Source organism: Tursiops truncatus, chromosome 6, assembly GCF_011762595.2.
Source record: "Tursiops truncatus isolate mTurTru1 chromosome 6, mTurTru1.mat.Y, whole genome shotgun sequence".
NCBI lineage: Eukaryota > Metazoa > Chordata > Mammalia > Artiodactyla > Delphinidae > Tursiops > Tursiops truncatus.
In genome coordinates, this window is record NC_047039.1 from 70,955,164 (window position 1) to 70,976,366 (window position 21,203).

At 42.4% G+C, this 21,203-nt stretch overlaps 2 protein-coding genes across 6 annotated transcripts in view; one reads left to right on the forward strand and one right to left on the reverse strand.

The window, feature by feature from the left end:
* NMRK1 (nicotinamide riboside kinase 1) overlaps positions 1-16,277 on the reverse strand; it is a 32,650-nt gene extending 16,373 nt beyond the window's left edge. For 2 of the 4 annotated variants that reach the window (XM_019934655.3, XM_019934652.3), the window contains exons 1-2: positions 16,138-16,277; positions 3,334-3,387 (exon numbers count right to left, since the gene is read on the reverse strand). In XM_019934655.3, coding sequence (XP_019790214.1) covers positions 3,334-3,362 — 29 coding nt within the window. In that variant the 5' untranslated portion in view covers positions 3,363-3,387; positions 16,138-16,277. Of the gene's footprint in view, positions 1-3,333; positions 3,388-15,505; positions 15,610-16,137 lie in introns of all 4 variants that reach the window. The other 2 variants (XM_019934653.3, XM_019934654.3) reach the window with 2 other exon arrangements.
* A 339-nt stretch (positions 16,278-16,616) lies between these two features.
* OSTF1 (osteoclast stimulating factor 1) overlaps positions 16,617-21,203 on the forward strand; it is a 48,964-nt gene continuing 44,377 nt past the window's right edge. The window contains exon 1 of one of the 2 annotated variants that reach the window (XM_073806227.1): positions 16,617-16,868. Coding sequence is in view for 1 of the 2 variants with exons in the window: in XM_019934649.3 (XP_019790208.1) it covers positions 16,835-16,868 (34 nt within the window). In the remaining variant the exon portion in view is untranslated. The remainder of the gene's footprint in view (positions 16,869-21,203) is intronic. The other variant, XM_019934649.3, reaches the window with a different exon arrangement.

Genomic DNA, 21,203 nt, shown 5'->3' on the forward strand with positions numbered 1-21,203 from the left:
CATGTGTATCATAATGCTACAAATTTTCTTTTAAAAATATTTTTATAACTATATTATCATAACTGGTTTCCTTTGTAGTTCTGTATTTTATTTTGTGCATTTAAAACCACTACTCAGAGAAAGCAAGACTTCATCATACCACCAAATGCCTACAGCACAAAAAACTTCTGACTGCACATGAATTGTGCTTATTCCGAGGTAAGATGAATTGCAGTATGTTTATAATCTAGAAAGGGGAAAGGAACTAATACTTATTCATCAAAATTGTTTATTGGATATAATTCAATTATTAGCCAAATATCTTACACCTACAAAGTATTAACAGAAGAAACTTGATTCACACTTTTTTTGTTTTTTTTTCTGTTTAACCTTAGATCACACAATTGGGTAGGATATGGGCAATCTCCTTAAAAATGGAAAAGTGGGTGGGTATTACCCTATGCATTGAGAAAATACTGTTATGAGAATTTTTTTCCCCCTTTACAGAAAATGTCTATAATCCATGTTGAATGCCCATAGTTCGATTATTGAATTTTGGTTTAAAATACATAGTAAACAGGGAAAACTTTATTACAGTATGAGCAACCTGGCTAGAAAATGTATCATTTTCTAGACTTACCTCTTTAGTTAAGATCATGCAATTGAACCAACAGTAATTAGATCCCTTCTCACTGACTTAGCTAGAGCCAATGAGAAAAAAGCACCCCATTTTTGTAGACTTGATAGAGATGGACCAGCTAGAAGGCAGTCCAGGTCAGAAAGATGAGGGAGGGGGAAAAGCATGTAACAAGTCTGAGCCTAGGACCTGTAATTAGACTGTCACCATCCAAGTCAGGTGACACCTTAAGACTCAACCCTTCTCCTTCAGCATGCTCATACCCACCATGCACCAGCAGGCTCACAGCTTCATGCATGTGCTCTCCAACCCTGGGGCCAGAGTGTCCAGACAGGAGCATGTTCTATCCTAGGGTCTAGGGAAGGAAATGGGGGACTCCTTGGGCCCACTTGCTCCTTTGTTCATAACACCCAAATAAATGCACAACTCCTAGTCCATTTGTTTTTTATGTGACAGGTGAAGAGAGGTCACTGTATTTGGAACATGGCATTTGGGAAGGAAGAAGTTAAAAAGGCTGTCTGTAATTACTCCAACAAGTGGAGAACCCATTCTGCAATCCATTTGCCCAAGGTAGATAATAATTTTCCCATTGTCCAGTTGAGGAAACTAAGGGTTGAAAAGCTGTATTCTCATAAAACTTGCTCAAGGTAACAACTAGCAAGTAATGGAGATGAGATACAAAGTCCAACTCTAACACCCATGGAGTTTACATTTTTTAACATTAAGGAACTTTGCGAGAATCTGATGAAAGTTATAAAATCTTTCCCCAGAAAAATGAACATCTTCACACATGCATTAAGTTTTCAGGAGGTTCATGGATGCCACTTGAATCCTCTAGAACCTTTACTATTCCTTGCAGTCTCAACTGAATATTTCGTTCATAGGGCAGCAAGTGGTAAGTACATGGGAGAGATACAGCACAGTGAGTTTGGAGGAAGGAAGGCAGGAACTGCAGCTGAGTGTGGCAGGGGCTTTGCAGAAGCAGCAGCACTAAAATGAAATCCTGACACTTGCTGAGGAAGAGACAATGAAGAGAGGCTTTCTTAGGAAGTTATGCATAGAACCAAATGCACGTGGCACGAAAGCATGACACAGGTTTCTAGACAGAGGGCATTATACTGGAATATTGAGATGAGGGGAGTTTATTCACACACGTGCAGAATAGAAGTCGGATTGGATTCTGTAGTGGACCTGGTAGTGGCCTCCCCAGGTTCCACCACTGTTTCCAAGGTCTGGTTGGGATTGACCCTGCTCTCAACTCCAGAGCAAGGGCCCCAATGGCCTAAACCAATCAAGGCAATCCCCTCGCTTTTGCCACAGTAACTGTGGCTATGTGACCCAGGTGGTCCTGTCAAAGACCCTTGACCTAGGGGAAGCAAAGCACTTTTTTCCCCCTAGTGACAGGCTAAGGAGAAGCATGAGGTCCCAGGAGCTGCTAGTAGTCCCTTGAGACCAAAAAATGCAGCCAACTTTAGGATGAATCCAAAAGGAGGAAGACACAGAGAAGAGGCAGAGAGAAACGGAGTCTTTGGTGACACCACTAAGCTCCTGTATCAAATCTTTCCTGTACCCTGCCTATCTACCCACCCCGAAGCTAATACATTTTATTATTTTTGGATGGTCTTCATATATCAGGAAATTTAGACTGCATTTTAAATAACTGGGAACCACTGAATATTGTTCATCAGGTGAGAGAAAATTTAAAAATTCTGTATGAAGATTAAACTGGCACAGGTATGCAGGGAAGATTGAGAGGAGGAGATTGGAATTAGGGAATGAGGGCTTGAATTAGGATGGTGGCAGTGAGTGTGGAAAGGAAAGGAGGGATGAGAAGCAACGCAGAGAAAAACTGAACTTGGTTCTGATTAGATGGGAGCAAGTCAAGGCAGAGTTCTGGCATTTAATTCATTCAATGTTACTTCTAATTGATTAATTAGAAGTAATTAATCTAATTAGTCTAATTAATTAATTAGATTGATTGTAGTTATGTAATGCAATAATACATTGATCTCCCCCAAATTATAAACCTTTAATTTCAATAGTCTTAAATATTTTATTAACTAGACTACACATAATGTGAAAGGACTCAGAAGAAAGACGAACATAATACACTAGCAAAACAAAAAAACAAATAATGTCCTTTTAAGTTGCTGTTGTCTTATTTGATTGCCCACTTCTTGGTACCATGGGTAGGGTGACCATAAAATTTAGGACACTTCTGAGACGGAGAGGGGTGAATGATTAATAATCATGCCAGGGAAATAAGGACTACCTCAAGATGAAAAGTATGGGGAAAAGGGGTAGAGGTGAGGTGATTCCTTATTCCACATGTCCAAAGCTGGGCATAACTGGCAAGAAATGATAGATTTTCTCCTATGTCACACTGGAGGAGCAGCCGTATGGAGAACGATAAATCACCCTGAACCAACGTAGCATTAGATCAGGCCTTGCCTCTGGTGTCAGCTTTAGAAAACAAACAGTAAAGCAGGTAAACTTTGTGTACCGACTCCCCTGTTTCTGTTTATAAGAAACTCTCCCATCTCCTGTTGGCATTTACATAGCCAGTGCTCCACTGTTTTAAATTCAAGTGTCGTGTTCTCTTTTCTGGGACTCAGGAATCCTTCTCACTGCTTCTCCTTCCCCCACCACATCCACAAGGAAACACCCTTTGGACATCCTGAGTATCTCAATCAGCTGTTTGTAGCAAAATTACTCACCCACCGATTCCAATGACAAATGTTTTCATAATTAGCTTTGAAAATCACGTCTTCCTAAAATTAAAAAAAAAAAAATCGAAAGCACATCACTTAGGTGTCTAAAGAGATAAGAGTCCTAACTTACAAGGGCCAGCTGAGGGGGAAAGATGTCAGTGATCTTTGGGTTACCCCCCTAGGATTACCCACATTCTGTGGGAAAGTTTCACACTATACTGGCTTCTCTCTGCCACAGTCTCCTGCTACGTGCCAACAGCTGGAAGTGCTCAGGGCCTGTAAGCAAGTCAGGTGAACTAAAGGGGCCCCCACGGCCAAGCATACATACTTGAGGGTCTGTTTTCAAGGGCATGGAAGAGTTGCTGAGCCACAAGGCACACTACAGAGTTTCATGCTCCCCTCAGGCAGGTGGCCTGTCACCTGCATGACTCAGTCACCCAGGGATGACCCATTACCCCCAAGGCAGAGAAGTGGCAGAGATGGCCTCTCTCTCCTTCTGAAATGAGGAGACAGTCACTGCTGGCCAGAGGCAAGAGGAAGTGAATTCCCTTTAAGTATGCTATTTCCGCACCCTAGGGCCGGGGTAGACAAACTTTCAGAAATGAGCCAGTTAGTAAATCTTTGAGGCTTTACGGGCCAAGAGACAAAATCAAGATTATTATGTAGGTACTTATACAATAAGAGAGAAAACACTTCCACAAACTTTCTGATGGAGGTCAAAACATAATAATTGAGTACAATTTTTTTTTTCCTCGTAATTCATGTCTACAAATGAAAATAGAATTCCTTTTCTATTGGGATAACATTTCCCTTATTGGATATCAGAGTGAGTGTCTCCTATTACAAAAAGGGACTGCAGGTGTTCAGGCAGAAGGCCAGGTTTTATTTTTTTAATTTTTTTATTGAAAAAAATTTCTTTTTATATTTATTTATTATGTGGTTGCACCAGGTCTTAGTTGTGGAATGCGGGCTTCTTAGTTGCGGCATGCACATGAGATCTAGTTCCCTGACCAGGGAATGAACTCAGGCCCACTGCATTGGCAGTGCAGTCTTTTTTTTTTTTTTTTAACATCTTTATTGGAATATAATTGCTTTATGATGGTGTGTTAGTTTCTGCTTTATAATAAAGTGAATCAGCTTTACATATACATATATCTCCATATCTCCTCCCTCTTCCATCTCCCGCCCGCCCTCCCTATCCCACCCCTCTAGGTGGTCACAAAGCACCAAGCTGACCTCCCTGTGCTATGCAGCTGCTTCCCACTAGCTAGCTATTTTACATTTGGTAGTGTATATATGTCCATGACACTCTCTCACTTCATCCCAGCTTACCCTTCCCCCTCCCTGTGTCTTCAAGTTCATTCTCTACGTCTGCGTCTTTATTCCTGTCCTGCCCACAGCTTCTTCAGAACCATTTTTTTTTTTAAGATTCCATTTATATGTGTTAGCATACGGTATTTGTTTTTCTCTTTCTGACTTACTTCACTCTGTATGACAGAATCTAGGTCCATCTACTTCACTACAAATAACTTAATTTCGTTTCTTTTTACGGCTGAGTAATATTCCATTGTATATATGTGTCACATCTTCTTTATCCATTCATCTGTCGATGGACACTTAGGTTGCTTCCATGTCCTGGCTATTGTAAATAGAGCTGCAATGAACATTGTGGTACATGACTCGTTTTGAATTATGGTTTTCTCAGGGTATATGCCCAGTAGTGGGATTGCTGGGTCGTATGGTATAGTTCTATTTTTAGTTTTTAAGGAACCTCCATACTGTGGCTGTGTCAATTTACATTCCCACCAACAGTGCAGGAGGGTTCCCTTTTCTCCACACCCTCTCCAGCATTTATTCTTTGTAGATTTTATTTATTTATTTTTCGGCTGCGTTGGGTCTTTGTTGCTGTGCGTGGGTGTTCTCTAGTTGCGACTAGGGGGGCTACTCTTTGTTGTGGTGTGCAGGCTTCTCCTGTTGCAGAGTACGGGCTCTAGGCACGCGGGCTCGGTAGTTCTGGCACACGGCCTTAGTTGCAGCATGTGGGATCTTCCCGGAGGAGGGCTAGAACCCAAGTCCCCTGCGTCGGCAGGTGGATTCTAGCAGTTGAATTCTTAACCACTGTGCCACCAGGGAAGACCCTGTTTGTAGATTTTTTGATGATGGCCATTCTGACTGGTGTGAGGTGATATCTCGTTGTAGTTTTGATTTGCATTTCTATAATGATTAGTGATGTTGAGCATCCTTTCATGTGTTTGTTGGCAATTTGTGTATCTTCTTTGGAGAAATGTCTGTTTAGGTCTTCTGCCCACTTTTGGATTGGGTTGTATGTTTATTTGATAATGAGCTGCATGAGCTGCTTGTAAATTTTGGAGATTAATCCTTTGTCAGTTGCTTCATTTGCAAATATTTTCTCCCATTCTGAGAGCTGTCGTTTCATCTTGTTTACAGTTTCCTTTGCTGTGCAAAAGCTTTTAAGTTTCATTAGGTCCCATTTGTTTATTTTAGTTTTTATTTCCATTTCTCTAGGAGGTGGATCAAAAAGGATCTTGCTGTCATTTATATCATAGAGGGCTCTGCCTATGTTTTCCTCTAAGAGTTTTATAGTGTCTGGCCTTACATTTAGGTCTTTAATCCATTTTGAGTTTATTTTTGTGTATGGTGTTAGGGAGCATTCTAGCTTCATTTTTTTACATGTAGCTGTCCAGTTTTCCCAGCACCACTTACTGAAGAGGGTATCTTTTCTCCATTGTATATTCTTGCCTTCTTTATCAAAGATAAGGTGACTATATGTGCGTGGGTTTAGCTCTGAGCTTTCTATCCTGTTCCATTGATCTATATTTCTGTTTTTCTGCCAGTACCATACTGTCTTGATTACTGTAGCTCTGTAGTATAGTCCGAGGTCTGGGAGTCTGATTCCTCCAGCTCCACTTTTCTTTCTCAAGATTGCTTTGGCTATTTGGGGTCTTTTGTGTTTCCATACAAATTGTGAAATTTTTTGTTCAAGTTCTGCGAAAAATGCCAGTGGTAGTTTGATAGGGATTCCACTGAACCAGCAGATTGCTGTGGGTAGTATAGTCATTTTCACAATATTGATTCTTCCAATCCAAGAATATGGTATATCTCCCCATCTGCTTGTATCATCTTTAATTACTTTCATCAGTGTCTTATTGTTTTCTGTATACAGGTCTTTTGTCTCCTTAGGTAGGTTTATTCCTAGGTATTTTATTCTTTTTGTTGCAATGGTAAATGGGAGTGTTTCCTTAATTTCTCTTTCAGATTTTTCATCACTAGTATATAGGAATACAAGAGATTTCTGCACAGGGCTTCCCTGGTGGCACAGTGGTTGAGAGTCCACCTGCTGATGCAGGGAACACAGGTTCGTGCCCCGGTCCGGGAAGATCCCACATGCCGCGAAGCGGATAGGCCCGTGAGCCATGGCCGCTAGGCCTGCGTGTCCGGAGCTTGTGCTCCGCAACGGTAGAGGCCACATCAGTGAGAGGCCTGCATACCACAAAAAAAAAAAAAAAAAAAAAAAGAGATTTCTGTGCAATAATTTTGTATCCTGCTACTTTACCAGATTCGTTGATTAGCTCTAGTAGTTTTCCGGTAGCATCTTTAGGATTCTCTATGTATAGTATCATGTCATCTGCAAACAGTGACAGCTTTACTTCTTTACTGATTCGGATTCGTTTTATTTCTTTTTCTTCTCTGATTGTTGTGGCTAAAACTTCCAAAATTATGTTGAATAATAGTGGTGAGAGTGGGCAACCTTGTCTTGCTCTTGATCTTAGTGGAAATGGTTTCAGTTTTTCACCACTGAGGACGATGTTGGCTGTGGGTTTGTCATATATGGCTTTTATTATGTTGAAGTAAGTTCCCTCTATGCCTACTTTTTAGAGGGTTTTTATCATAAATGGGTGTTGAATTTTGTCAAAAACTTTTGCTGCACCTATTGAGATGATCATATGGTTTTTATTCTTCAGTTTGTTAATATGGTTTATCACATTGATTGATTTGCATATACTGAAGACTCCTTGCATTCCTGGGATAGACCCCACTTGATCATGGTGTATGATCCTTTTAATGTGCTGTTGGATTCTGTTTGCTAGTATTTTGTTGAGGATTTTGGGATCTATGTTCATCAGTGATATTGGCCTGTAGTTTTCTTTCTTTGTGACATCTTTGTCTGGTGTTGGTATCAGGGTGATGGTGGCCTTGTAGAATGAGTTTGGCAGTGATCCTCCTTCTGGGATATTTTGGAAGAGTTTGAGAAGGATAGGTGTTGGCTCTTCTCTAAATGTTTGATAGAATCTGTCTGTGAAGCCATCTGGTCCTGGGCTTTTGTTTGCTGGAAGATTTTTAATCACAGTCTCAATTTCAGTGCTTGTGATTGGTCTGTTTATATTTTCTATTTCTTCCTGGTTCACTGTTGGAAGGTTGTGCTTTTCTAAGAATTTGTCCATTTCTTACAGGTTGTCCATTTTATTGGCATAGAGTTGCTTATCGTAATCTCTCATGATCCTTTGTATTTCTGCAGTGTCAGTTGCTACTTCTCCTTTTTCATTTCTAATTCTATTGACTTGAGTCTTCTCCCTTTTCTTCTTGATGAGTCTGGCTAATGGTTTATCTGTTTTGCTTATCATCTCAAAGAATCATCTTTTAGTTTTATTGATCTTTGCTATTGTTTCCTTCATTTCTTTTTCATTTATTTCTGATCTGATCTTTATGATTCCTTTCCTTCTGCTAACTTTGGGGTTTTTTGTTCTTCTTTCTCTAACTGCTTTAGGTGTAAGGTTATGTTGTTTATTTGAGATGTTCCTTGCTTGTTGAGGTAGGATTGTATTGCTCTAAACTTCCCTCTTAGAAGTGCTTTTGCTGTATCCCATAGGTTTTGGGTCATCGTGTTTTCATTGTCATTTGTTTCTAGGTATTTTTTGATTTCCTCTTTGATTTCTTCAGTGATCTCTTGGTTATTTAGTAGCATATTGTTTAGCCTCCATGTGCTTGTATTTTTTACAGATTTTTTCCTGTAATTGATATCTAGTCTCATAGCATTGTGGTTGATAAGATTTCAATTTTCTTAAATTTACCAAGGCTTGATTTGTGACCCAAGATATGATCTATCCTGGAGAATGGTCCATCAGCACTTGAGAAGAAAGTGTATTCTGTTGTTTTTGGATTGAATGTCCTATAAATATCAATTAACTGCATGTTGTTTAATGTATCATTTAAAGCTTGTGTTTCCTTATTGATTTTCAGTTTGGATGATCTGTCCATTGGTGAAAGTGGGGTGTTAAATTCCCCTACTGTGATTGTGTTATTGTCGATTTCCCCTTTTATGGCTGTTAGCATTTGCCTTATGTATTGAGGTGCTCCTATGTTGGGTGCATAAATATTTACAATTGTTATACCTTCTTCCTGGGTTGATCCCTTGATCATTACGTAGTCTCCTTCTTTGTCACTTGCAATAGTCTTTATTTTAAAGTCTGTTTTGTCTAATATGAGAATTGCTACTCCAGCTTTCTTTTGATTTCCATTTGCATGGAATATCTTTTTCCATCCCCTCACTTTCAGTCTGTATGTGTCCCTAGGTCTGAAGTGGGTCTCTTGTAGACAGCATATATGCAGGTCTTGTTTTTGTATCCATTCAGCCAGTCTATGTCTTTTGGTTGGACCATTTAATCCATTTACATTTAAGGTAGTTATTGATATGTATGTTCCTATTACCAATTTCTCAATTGTTTTGTGTTTGTTATTGTAGGTCTTTTCCTTCTCTTGTGTTTCGTACCTTAAGAAGTTCCTTTAGCATTTGTTGTAAAGCTGGCTTGGTGGTGCTGAATTCTCTTAGGTTATGCTTGTCTGTAAAGGTTTTAATTTCTCCGTCAAATCTGAATGAGATCATTGCTGGGTAGAGTAATTTTGGTGGTAGTTTCTTCCCTTTCATCACTTTAAATATGTCTGCCACTCCCTTCTGGCCTACAGAGTTTCTGCTGAAAGATCAGCTGTTAATCTTAAGGGGATTCCCTTGTATGTTATTTGTTTTTCCCCTGCTGCTTTTAATATTTTTGCTTTGTATTTAATTTTTGATAATTTGATTAATATGTGTCTTGGCATGTTTCTCCTTGGATTTATCCTGTATGGGACTCTCTGTGCTTCCTGGACTTGATTGACTACTTCCTTTCACATATTAGGGAAGTTTTCAACTATAATCTCTTCAAATATTTTCTCAGTCCCTTTCTTTTCCTCTTCTTCTTCTGGGACCCCTATAATTTGAATGTTGGTGCGTTTAATATTGTCCCAGAGGTCTCTGATACTGTCCTCAATTCTTTTCATTCTTTTTTCTTTATTCTGCTCTGTGGTAGTTATTTCCACTGTTTTATCTTCCAGGTCACTTATCTGTTCTTCTGCCTCAGTTATTCTGCTATTGATTCCTTCTAGAGAATTTTAAATTTCATTTATTGTTTTGTTCATCATTGTTTGCTCTGTAGTTCTTCTAGGTCCCTGTTAAACGTTTCTTGTATTTTCTCCATTCTATTTCCAGGATTTTAGATCATCTTAACTATCATTACTCCGAATTCTTTTTCAGGTAGACTGCCTATTTCCTGTTCATTTGTTTCGTCCTGTGGGTTTTTACCTTGCTCCTTCATCTGCTGTGTGTTTCTCTGTCTTCTCATTTTGCGTAACTTACTGTGTTTGGGGTCTCTTTTTCTCAGGCTGCAGGTTCATAGTTCCTGTTGTTTTTGGTGTCTGCCCCCAGTGGCTAAAGTTGGTTCAGTGGGTTGTGTAGGCTTCCTGGTGGAGGGGACTAGTGCCTGTGTTCTGGTGGATGAGGCTGGATCTTGTCTTTCTGGTGGGCAGTACTGCATCTGGTAGTGTGTTTTAGGGTGTCTGTGACTTTATTATGATTTTAGGCAGCCTCTCTGCTAATGGGTGGGGTTGTGTTCCTGTCTTGCTCATTGTTTGGCTTAGGGTGTCCAGCACTCTAGCTTGCTGGTCATTGAGTGGGGCTGGGTCTTAGCATTGAGATGGAGATGTCTAGGAGAGCTTTCGGTGTTTGATATTATGTGGAGCTGAGAGGTGTGTGGTGGACCAGTGTCCTAAACTTGGCTCTCCCACCTCAGAGGCAGAGGCCTGACACCCAGTTGGAGCACCACGACCCTGTCAGCCACATGCTCAGAAGAAAAGGGAGAAAAAAAGATAGAAAGAAAAAAATAAATAAAATAAAGTTATTAAAATAAAAAAATTATTAAAAATAAAAAATTAAAAAGTAATTAAATAAAGAAAGAAGAGAGCAACCAAACCAAAAAACAAATCGACCAATGATAACAAGTGCTAAAAAGTATACTCAAGCAAACAAACAAAAAACGGACAGACAGATCCCTAGGAGAAACCCTAGGACAAAGCAATACAGACAAAATCACACAAAGAAGCATACATATACACACTCACAAAAAGGGAAAAAGGAAAAAAATATATATATCTATATATATTAAAAAAAAAGGAGGAAGAGAGCAACCAAATCAATAAACAAATCTACCAATGATAATAAACTCTAAATACTAAACTAAGATAAACATAAAACCAGAAACAAATTAGATGCAGAAAGGAAACCCCAAGTCTACTGATGCTCCCAAAGTCCACCGCCTCAATTTTGGGATGATTCAGGTATTCCAGTGATGCAGGGTATATTCAGGTATTCCAGTGATGCAGGGTATATCAAGTTAATGTGGAGATTTAATCCACTGCTCCTGAGGCTGCTGGGAGAAATTTCCCTTTCTCTTCGTTTGCACAGCTCCTGGGGTCCAGCTTTGGATTTGGCCCTGCCTCTGCATGTAGGTCACCTGAGAGTGTCTGTTCTTGGCTCAGACAGGATGGGGTTAAAGTAGCAGCTGATTAGGGGGCTCTGGCTCACTCAGGCCGGGGGGTGGGAGGAGTACAGATGCAGGGTGAGCCTGCCGCGGCAGAGGCCAGTGTGACGTTGCAACAGCCTGAGGCGCGCCATGTGTTCTCCCAGGGAAGTTGTCCCTGGATCCCGGGACCCTGGCGGTGGTGGGCTGCACAGGCTCCCGGGAGGGGAGCTGTGGATAGTGACCTGTGCTCACACACAGGCTTCTTGGTGGCGGCAGCAGCAGCCTTAGCGTCTCATACCCGTCTCTGGGGTCCGCGCTGATGCTCATAGCCGTGGCTCACACCCATCTCTGGAGCTTGTTTAGGCGGTGCTCTGAATTCCCTCTCCTTGCACACCCCGAAACAGTCGTCTCTTGCCTCTTCAGCAGCTCCAGACGTTTTCCCGGACTCCCTCCCGGCTAGCTGTGGTGCACTAGCTCCCTTCAGGCTGTGTTCATGCAGCCAATCCCAGTCCTCTCCCTGGGGTCTGACCTCCAAAGCCTGAGCCTCAGCTCCCAGCCCCAACCTGCCCTGGCGGGGGAAGAGACAAGCCTCTCGGGCTGGTGAGTGCCAGTCGGCACCGATCCTCTGTGCGGGAATCTCTCCGCTTTGCCCTCTGCACCCCTGCTGCTGCGCTCTCCTCCATGGCTCCAAAGCTTCCCCCCACCCCCCCCCATCTCTACCAGTGAAGGGGCTTCCTAGTGTGTGGAAACCTTTCCTCCTTCACAGCTCCCTCGCACTCGTGCAGGTCCCGTCCCTATTCTTTTGTCTCTGTTTTTTCTTTTTTTCTTTTGCCCTACCCAGGTATGTGGGAAGTTTCTTGCCTTTTGGGAAGTCTGAGGTCTTCTGCCAGCATTCAGTAGGTGATCTATAGGAGCTGTTCCACATGTAGATGTATTTTTGATGTAACTGTGGGGAGGAAGGTGGTCTCCACGTCTTACTCCTCCACCATCTTGAAGGTCTCCGGGTGCGGAGTCTTAATCACTGTGCCACCAGGGAAGTCCCTAGGGGGCCAGGTTTTAGCTGCAGCCCATTGCTTATTGACCCCTGGTATGAGGGGTGGAGGACAGCTTCATGCATGGCCCCCTAAGGCTCACCAAAGCAGTCCTGTGGATATTCCAAGGACCACTGTCATCTCTTTAAGTGAAAAGATGAAGCTCAGCTGCAGGGAACCTTAGCATAGTGGTTCTAGAAGGTTGCCTCTGACTGATGCTGCTCTTTATTCCTGACTCCTCTGGTGGGGTGACCAGGAACCTAAGCTGTGCCACCCGGGGTGTGTGGTGGCTGAGCTGGAGGCTCTCAGCTACCCTCCCAGTTCCTATCCTGTGTCCCCTGTGGGGAGGTAGTAGAGAAGAGCGTGGTGGAGAGAGGGCTGTTGTTCCTTGGCCTGTCCTCAGTTTTTTCAGAACACGGTTGGCCCTCCATGTCTGAGGGTTCCACATTCGCAGATCCAACCAACAGTGGCTCGAAAGTGTTTAGGGGAAAAAAATTTCAGAAAGTTCCAAGAAGCCAAACTTGAATTTGCTGCACCAGCAACTATTTACATAGTATTTTCATTGTATTTACAACTATTTCCATAGCATTTACATTGTATTAGGGATTACCTGTAATCTAGAAATGATTCAAAGTATGTGGGAGGACATGCATAGGTTATATGCAAATACTTTGCCATTTTATATAAAGAACTTGGGTATCTGCAGATTCTGGTATTCCTGGGTTGGGGGGTGTTGTCCAATCACCACTACCACCCCTACTAAGGAACAGCTGTATTCCAAATTGAGTGCAATTTAGTAAGGTTTGGTTCCACTTTCATTTACTAGACTACATGAGACAAGAATGTGACTGTGACAGAAATAAAATAACATATCAAGTTGGACATCTGAGTTTCACCAGGAGCTGCATTGTTGAATATTTATCTCCATCCACATTGCCACAGTATATCAAGGGAACAATTACATATAATGAGTATTGTAAAATAAATTTTTACATTGTAATTTTTCTGCTTTTGAATTATGTTTTACCTTATTATTACCTTTAATATGTCAGTGTAAGGCTGCCAACTATCCTTTTTTGGGAAAGGAAAGGTTACCCTTTTACAAGCAAGATGGTAGTTTGCTTACATTTGCTAAATGTCCTTTCTCCTATGAAATCATGCTGGCTAGGTAGTAGTAGATTGATGTCCTCAGTTGGCAAAATAAGAAAAAAAATTCATGAAAGTTTGTTATTCCTTGCTTCCACGTCACCTATTTTTGGATAATTCATCAGAGCATAAATTCTCAAGCCTGGAGAAATAGAGCCTTAGGTATCACACAGTCCACCCCTTCATTTTACGGAAGTTGAAACTGGCCCAGACAATGGAGTGACTTGTTCAAGATCACACAGACAGTAAATGGAAAACTAGAGAGAGTTCCCTGGTGGTCCAGTGGTTAGGACCCAGCGCTTTCACTGCTGGGGCCAGGGTTTGATCTCTGGCCAGCGAACTAAGATCCTACAAGCTGTGAGGTGTGGCCAAAAAACAAAACTAGAAACAAAACTAAACCAAGTGAGTTAACTTCTTTCCATCTTTCTAAGCTGCTAAAAAGCACTTTATTACCAAGAGCAAAGGAAGGATGTTGCACAGGTGCTGGCTTAATTGTGAGGCTCTCATGTATAATAGATGTTATTTTTATTGATGTATTATTGATGGGGCATTTTCTGTATCCACTGAATGGCAAGGACTACTAGTCTCCTGTGCTTCTTGCCACATCTATGCGTACACATGAGGATGTTGTACTGATTACCTAGCATGTAAATAACAAGGAAGTGTGGCTGAAGCACTTGAAATAGGCTTGAGGTGGTTATTTGGGTGGAAAATCTAACAATTCTGAAACTAACAGTAAGGGAGTCAAGAATCTTCTTATGAAATCTCCTGGGCTCGGGAGAGAACTCCCAGTCAAATGCCAGTTTTTACCAAAATAGGAACCCTCACTTCTATATTAGTTAGCAGTTTTAGCCTTTCCAAGACAGTGTTTGGGTAAATATTGGGCACAGTCCATCAGCAATGAACAGGTGACACTGTGGTGGGAGGTTAGGGAATTGAGAGAATTAGAAGCAAGACCTACGGCTGGGCTGAGTGGCTGGGGTGTGGGATGGGTATAGCAATCCCAGAAGCCATGTATTTCAAAACCAGTGTTGGATGCACAGGGCAGCTTCAGGTGAACTCCAAGCTCAGCCCTGGCACTGTCCATCTCCACACCATGTTCTATTATTTCACTGCCTGCTGTCCCGTTTAAGAACTATTTTAAAATCACATTTAAAAAGCTTGCACTCCAGAGGTGCCAGGCTCCAAAAATACATAGAAGTAGACTTCAATGAATGAAACACAATCTCCATCCCCTACAAACTGTAAATCACTAGATGTCTCCGGAGAGACAACCATTTGGACTTTCTAACCTCCTCAATCCAGGGCAGCCAATTACTAGGAGTACATACCACTGCCACTCTTGTGGGATATTTATGTACAGTTGACCCGTGAACAACTCAGGGGTTGGATATGTCAACCTCCTCACAATCAAAAATCCACATATAACTTTACTCAGCCCTCTGTATCCACCATTCTGCGTTCTCAGATTAAAACAACCTTGGATTGTGTAGTACTGCAGTATGAATTTAGTGAAAGAAATCCGAGTATAAATAAACACATGCAGTTAAAACTTGTGTTGTTTAAGGGTCAACTGTACTCTATTCTCCCAGTAAGTGCAAGGCTTTCCTCAACAGCAGAGTGAATTTGCTTAGGAGGAGGAGAACAGATGAAGATGGCAAACAGCAAATCCGAAATGAGTACTTTTAATTTTTTTATACTTTTTTTAACCCTAAGTAAAATATGTTGTTGAGTCCTTTTTTCATAACTGGTATGTGTTTACTATATTTAAATTATTTCACTACTAAATACGGTACATTTTGGATTCTAAAAGAGTGAAATGTTTCAGGACTTCTCACTCATTTATTTAATTCAATATTTTGATTATCTTCTATGTGACAGGGTAGTCTTTTTCTACTATTTTCTAAACTTTGCTCCTTTTTGGTAAATGCCAAGGCTGGCGTGTTTGAATACACAACCCTTGCCCAGTTCTCTTGGAATCACTCTGTCACTAACCCCTAGTAGAAACTTCAAAGCTTCATTTTACATAGACTCTCACGTAAAGTTTTTCTTTTCAATTTTTCTTCCCCCAAACATACAAGCGATTTATCATATTGCCTGTGCTATTTTGAATTTACACACGGTGCATTTATTGTCTGCTCCAGCCCTTACCTCTCAGTGGAAATTCAGTTGGCTAGGTCTGGGGTCGGCAAACTTGCTCTGCAAAGTGCTAGATGGTAAATGTTTTTGGCGTTGCGGGCAGCTGCTCAACTCTGCTGTTAGGAAGTGAAAGCGGCCGCAGACAATACATAAGCAAATGACAGTGGCTCTGTTCTAATAAAACTTTATGGACACTGAAATTTGAATTTCATATAATTTTCACGTGCCACAAAATCTGCTTCTTTTGATTTCTTTTAAGCCATTAAAATAAACTTGAAAACCATTCTTAGGCTGTACAATAACAGGCAGCAAGAGGGCCGCAGTTAGTCAACCTCAACGCTAGAGGAGTCAAGATGTCTCCTCTGGCAGGGACCTGACCCTGACCTCAGTGACTTCTCCCAACCACCTGTCCGGTCTCTAGAAGGCAGACTCCCGTTTTCAGGATTATAAGGGGGCGTGAGGGCACTACACCATCACGAGTGCACGTCCTCCTTGGCAGGCCACTTATCAGCCCATTTAGGGTGGTAGGAGTCCCAAAAGGGCTTGCAAGACACAACGGGGCTCGGGCTCCAGCGCAGTAACACTCTGGAAACACCTCCAGGCCCCAGGGAGTCTGCGCGGCGGGGCATCAGGCAGGTACTCACCAGGCGCCAGTTCGAGTGGTCCCAAGCAAAGCGGCACAGGCTATTGCCAAGCGCGCCTGTCACTAACCCGCCGCAACCCCCGAAGCTCGTTAACCGAGAGGCCCACGGCCCCTTCTCCCGTGCCCCTCCCGGGTGAGAGGCGACGCAGGGTAGAGGTGGCCACTTAGGGCTCTGCCCAACCCTGAGCGGACGCGGCGCCCGGCTCCGGCCGGCGTTGGATAGGGCGGGATTCCGGCGAGCGTGGTTGCGCGCGCGCGCTCCTGCCCAGTCCAGCCCTTTCCCGTCCGGGGCGCGCGCGCAGCCAGGCCGGCCCCGGCGCGAGCCTGCGGCGCCCCCGTTCGGCTCCCGCTGGTTCGACCGCCGCGCGCGCCGCCGTGCGCGCCGCCCGCGCTCCTGCAGCGGCGAAGCTGGCAGCCGGGGAGCCAATTAGCGCTCCGCGAGGCAGCGGCTACTTCCTCGTCTGCCCGGCTGCGCGCTCTGGACAGCTCTGTCGGCCGCGGGGCGGGGCGGGGCACTTCGCCGAGCTGCTCTGCCTGCCTCTGCTCGTCCGGCGTCCCGGGGTGGACGCAGGTCCTTGAAGGCGCACCACTGCAAACCAGACATAAAGAAACTCTGAGGCGCCCGGAGTGCCGGCTGGAGGGGCATTCGGTTGGCTTTTCGTGCGTGGTCTTTAGAATCAGCTGCTCCAGGAAGAGAGATGTCGAAGCCGCCACCCAAACCGGTCAAACCAGGTAAGGAAGGTGCTCGCTGGGTCCCCTGGCCGCTGCCGTGCCCTGCGCTCCCTCTGCCACTTGGCAGGGCAGATCAGGCACGTACCCGGCCCAGAGCCTCGCTTTCGATGCCACCCACCAGGGTGGGAGTTGTTAGCGTTGCTGTGTTCGCTGCAGGGGACGGATCGTTTTGGATAGCGAGAAGATTTTCGAGGAATTTTTTAAATTTGATTTTTAAAGAGGAGTCACCCTCGGCTTTGCAGCATTGTCATTCGCTGCAACTTTCCAGTCGACGTGATGGCTACGTCCCATTGAGATTTCCTGGAAGACAGGGCCATTGATCTCCCTTAGGAAAAAAAAATTAAATAAATGTCTTGAAATGGTTTTTTAGCCACTTCCTCTTTTTTTTTTTTTTTTTTCAGTGTGTGTCGCTGTCAAGTTTGAGCTCTTGACCGGCCAAAGCGAACGGGAAGTGCGCTGCTGGTAGGGTGGGGTGGGTGAATGAGTGTCCGCAAATTGACCTCGAGATCTTGGGAAAAGCTTTTAGAAAGCTGTACTCGAGCTCCTGACTAGAAGAATCTAGGCTGCGGCAGAGTAATCTCAGCTATTACTATTCGGAAGTGTCACTTTATCATGCAGTACAAGCCGTTTGCCTCCGCTCCCTCAGTGAATTAGGGGAGTTAAACTGGAGAGGGTGAGCTTACTAAGTTCCTCAAGCAGCTTTCTTGGCCGATAGTCCTTGTTCATTTTTTATTCGATCCTTGGAATATTTTCTGGGACATGGAGAAAGGAGAATTTAAAAGCGACTGAGGTATTTCAGTTCAACACTGTAATAAGCTCTTTCGTGCATTCATTGAGTAGGTAGTTACTGAAAACGTGGGAAATGGAAGAGAAGTGGCTCTTACATACTCTGAACTTTTTTCTTCCAATCTCATGCAACTTCATTCAGTATAGCACAGGCTGAAATTTATCCATTTACATCAAATTTCGAAGTAACCTTGATTAGGAAGGAGTAATTTCAGTGATTAATTTTTTTCTTGATTTTTCTAAACTTTAGTCAAGCACTTCAACTTTCATGATTATCCAGTTTTCTTCCTTTACCATCATACAGTGGTAGTTTCAAATCATTTTATTTGAAATTATGTACATACTCACATATATGACATAGTCATTCACTGAGGACTTAAATTTTGCTGGGCTGGGTGTGACTTTGTTGGGACTTTGGCTCCGCTGTGAGCGATGGTGGAGAAAGGCTGGAAGTGGGCTCTGTGCTTCTTTAGATATGGAGTCTGATGAGGAATTTGCATTTTAAGTCTGTTTGTAGGACGCAGCAGCCTTCTAAACTCAGATGTAAATCAGGACCTCAAGTAACCAACAAAGAAGAGTTGTTCTTTGATAGCTAAACAGAGTACTTTATTTCAAAGAAGGTCCTGAAAAGCCGTTCATGAGGTTTTTCATCTCTAGACGTTAAGTGATGTCTGTGCTGTAGCAGGAGGGACATCAACGTGATGTGTCTGTGTGTGTTTGCTGAGGTGTGGCTTAGGGATCACACGGCCATGGCCGTGAAAGCCCGGAATACTAACCAATAAGGCCACCGAGGAACTCCCTCACAAAGACTTTTTAAAAAGAGACTTTATTCTGAGTCTTGAGGTAAAGATGGGCCAAAAGATGTTGAATGAGATTTGGACTAGAATCCTCTCATTTTAAGCACGTTTGATAACCTTCCTCTGTAGTTGGAAGCCTGATGTCTGACCTTGACCAATTCTTTTAAATGGCTTATTGATTTTGGTGGTGGAAGTAAAGTGGCATAAATATTTCGCTTGTCTTGGGAAAATAAATTAGTGGGACTTTGAAGAAGCATATGTCAGTGTTTTGGGTTCTTTCATATTTACAGTAAAAACACCATAAAACTTCAAAGATGTCACACATATGTTGCTTATATAACACCTTTGAGAGGGAAAAGGTTTTCACCTAAAATGATCTGAAGTTTTGTATAATTTTTTCTTCTCTGAATAAATGAATTAGTTAAAGGTGAGATACGGAGTTGGCTCGAGGTGTGCACATGAATAATTCTCCTTCATAAACTTGATGCTCTGTTAATACCTGATGGCAGAATAAAGTCTGAGAAACATCTTGAAAACTCCAGAATGATGATGATGATTATAATAGTAATAGTTAACATTTATTTGGCCCTGAGTGTCAGGCACTGTGCCAAGTACTTTGTGTGCTCTGTCTCATTTAATTGTTCTAATTTCCCTATGAGGTGGATCCTAATATCCCCATTTTATGGATGAAATAGGACTTAGTGAGGTTAAATAAACTCTGTAAGGTCTCAGAGCTAGGAAGTGGTTGGTTTGGCCTGGGAATGGAACAAAAGCCTTAACTGGAGTCTATGCATTTTGGGCAGAGAAACCTGTGAGGGTTCTATTAGGTTGGACCGGGTTTACTTGGGCAGCCACCTTTATTAACTTATGCAGTTGTATTATTTGCATTTGCTTTGTATAGCTCCCCTCTTTAATTGGATCTGTATTAGACTATTTGACACTTAAAATTGTATTTTAATTTTATATTGGAGCATAGTTGATTAACAATATTTGACACTTTTTGAGAGTAGAATAGTCTCTTGTTTCTTTGTAACTGCACAGCAACTAAACTTTGTATGTGTGGCAGTTACATAAAAAGTCTTGATACATAATAAAGTCTTTGTCTAGAAGAAAGCAGGGGAGACTGTGATTGGGCATATCTTGTAGCTTCACATTAAATAGCAAAGGCTGGAGGCAGTGTCCATCAACACGACTTCTGGAAGTAGTGGGGTCCCCTCCCTCTTGTGTTTTCAGCATTCCCATGGTTTGACTTCAATGGGACTAAGTGATGAGCTTTTCTGACATGCCTCTGTACGGGAGAAAAAAACTCCTCTACCCCTCTTAGGTTTGATATCTAGTTACTGTGAATGAACTGAATTAAAGTAACAAAAAACCAGATTAACAGGAGGAAAAGGCATACAAGTTGAATTGATGTTTTTAATTTTATGTGTATAAGGGCTATACAGAAAAGAAGTGAAAATCCAAAGAAGTGGTTAGACTTGGACGTTTATATACCACTTTAACAAAGGGCAACACATTGTAGAGAAGTGACTAAAAGGAAAGAGGCGTTGAACTTCTGGGGGAGTAAATTGTGGGAAGGTAGAGATATGGGGAAACTAATGGAAAATAAGAGTTATTTTAGTAAGGTTTGCTTATGCAGACTCATCTCTATCCCTGGTGATAAGGGTTCTTCTCCTCTGTCTTTAATGGGGGACCTACAGGAGGAGGATACCTTCATGGGGAATTTATGCCTTGCTTTCAGGCAGATGGGGGAGGGCTCAGAGTTCTTCCTGTGTCTGCTTTTTCTCAATTGCCTTCAACTCAAAATAATCCTTATGCCAAAGTGGCATATTTTGGGTTGATATTTTCTGATCCCCTTCACCTCATACTTCACGTCCAATGAAGACCATCGCCAAATTTGTCCTCACTTGCTTAATGGCTGGGGGAAGCAAAATACATGGGGGTGAGGAGAGGAAGAGAGGGAGGGGGCAGACACACCCTTTTAGTGGGCTGATGTGAACTATTAAGTCAAAACTCTCTATTGACTTGTCATTCATATTTCAATAAAGCTGGGGAAAAAAGATTCTCTATCAGATGAATTAAGGGACTTTGGGAAAAGAGTTTCAGACACCAGTATGGAAAGAGATTTCTGATTCTTACTGCATGGTACTCTATTGTATTTATTTAAACCAGACCCGTATTAAAATGTGCTTCGATTGTTTCCACTCTTTTGTTATAACAAATAGTGTTAGAACAACCTTGTTGCTTACCTGTGTGAGTATATCCACAGGACAAAGTCCTGGCAGTGGCATTGTTGTGTCAGAGGGTATGTGCGTTGCCATATTCACAGACATTTCCAAAATGCTCTCCAAAGAGGTTGTACTAATATACTTTCCTACCAAAAATGTGTGAGCACGCCTTACATGGAAAAATTACAACGCATGTGATAGGAGATATTATCAAAGTGTGGTCAGAGGGAAGTACAAGGCAAGGAGCTTGAGGAAGCCGAAAAGGTGTCACAGAAGAGGGGAAAATTAAGCAGGGTCTTGAATGCTGAGTAAGAATTTGGTAGGCAGAAAAGAGGGAAAAGTCGTTTGACGTGGACAGAAATGAAATAACTTGGCATGACGTCCTGCCCACGTTTGATTGACTGCGTAGGAGCTGAGCTTCTCTCACAGAAGCCAGGGGGATTTGGTGTGGAACTGTGAACCAGAGAAATTTGTTCTGAATTAAAGAGAAAGCTGTTTGCCTAGTGTAGCAGGTTGTGGAAAAC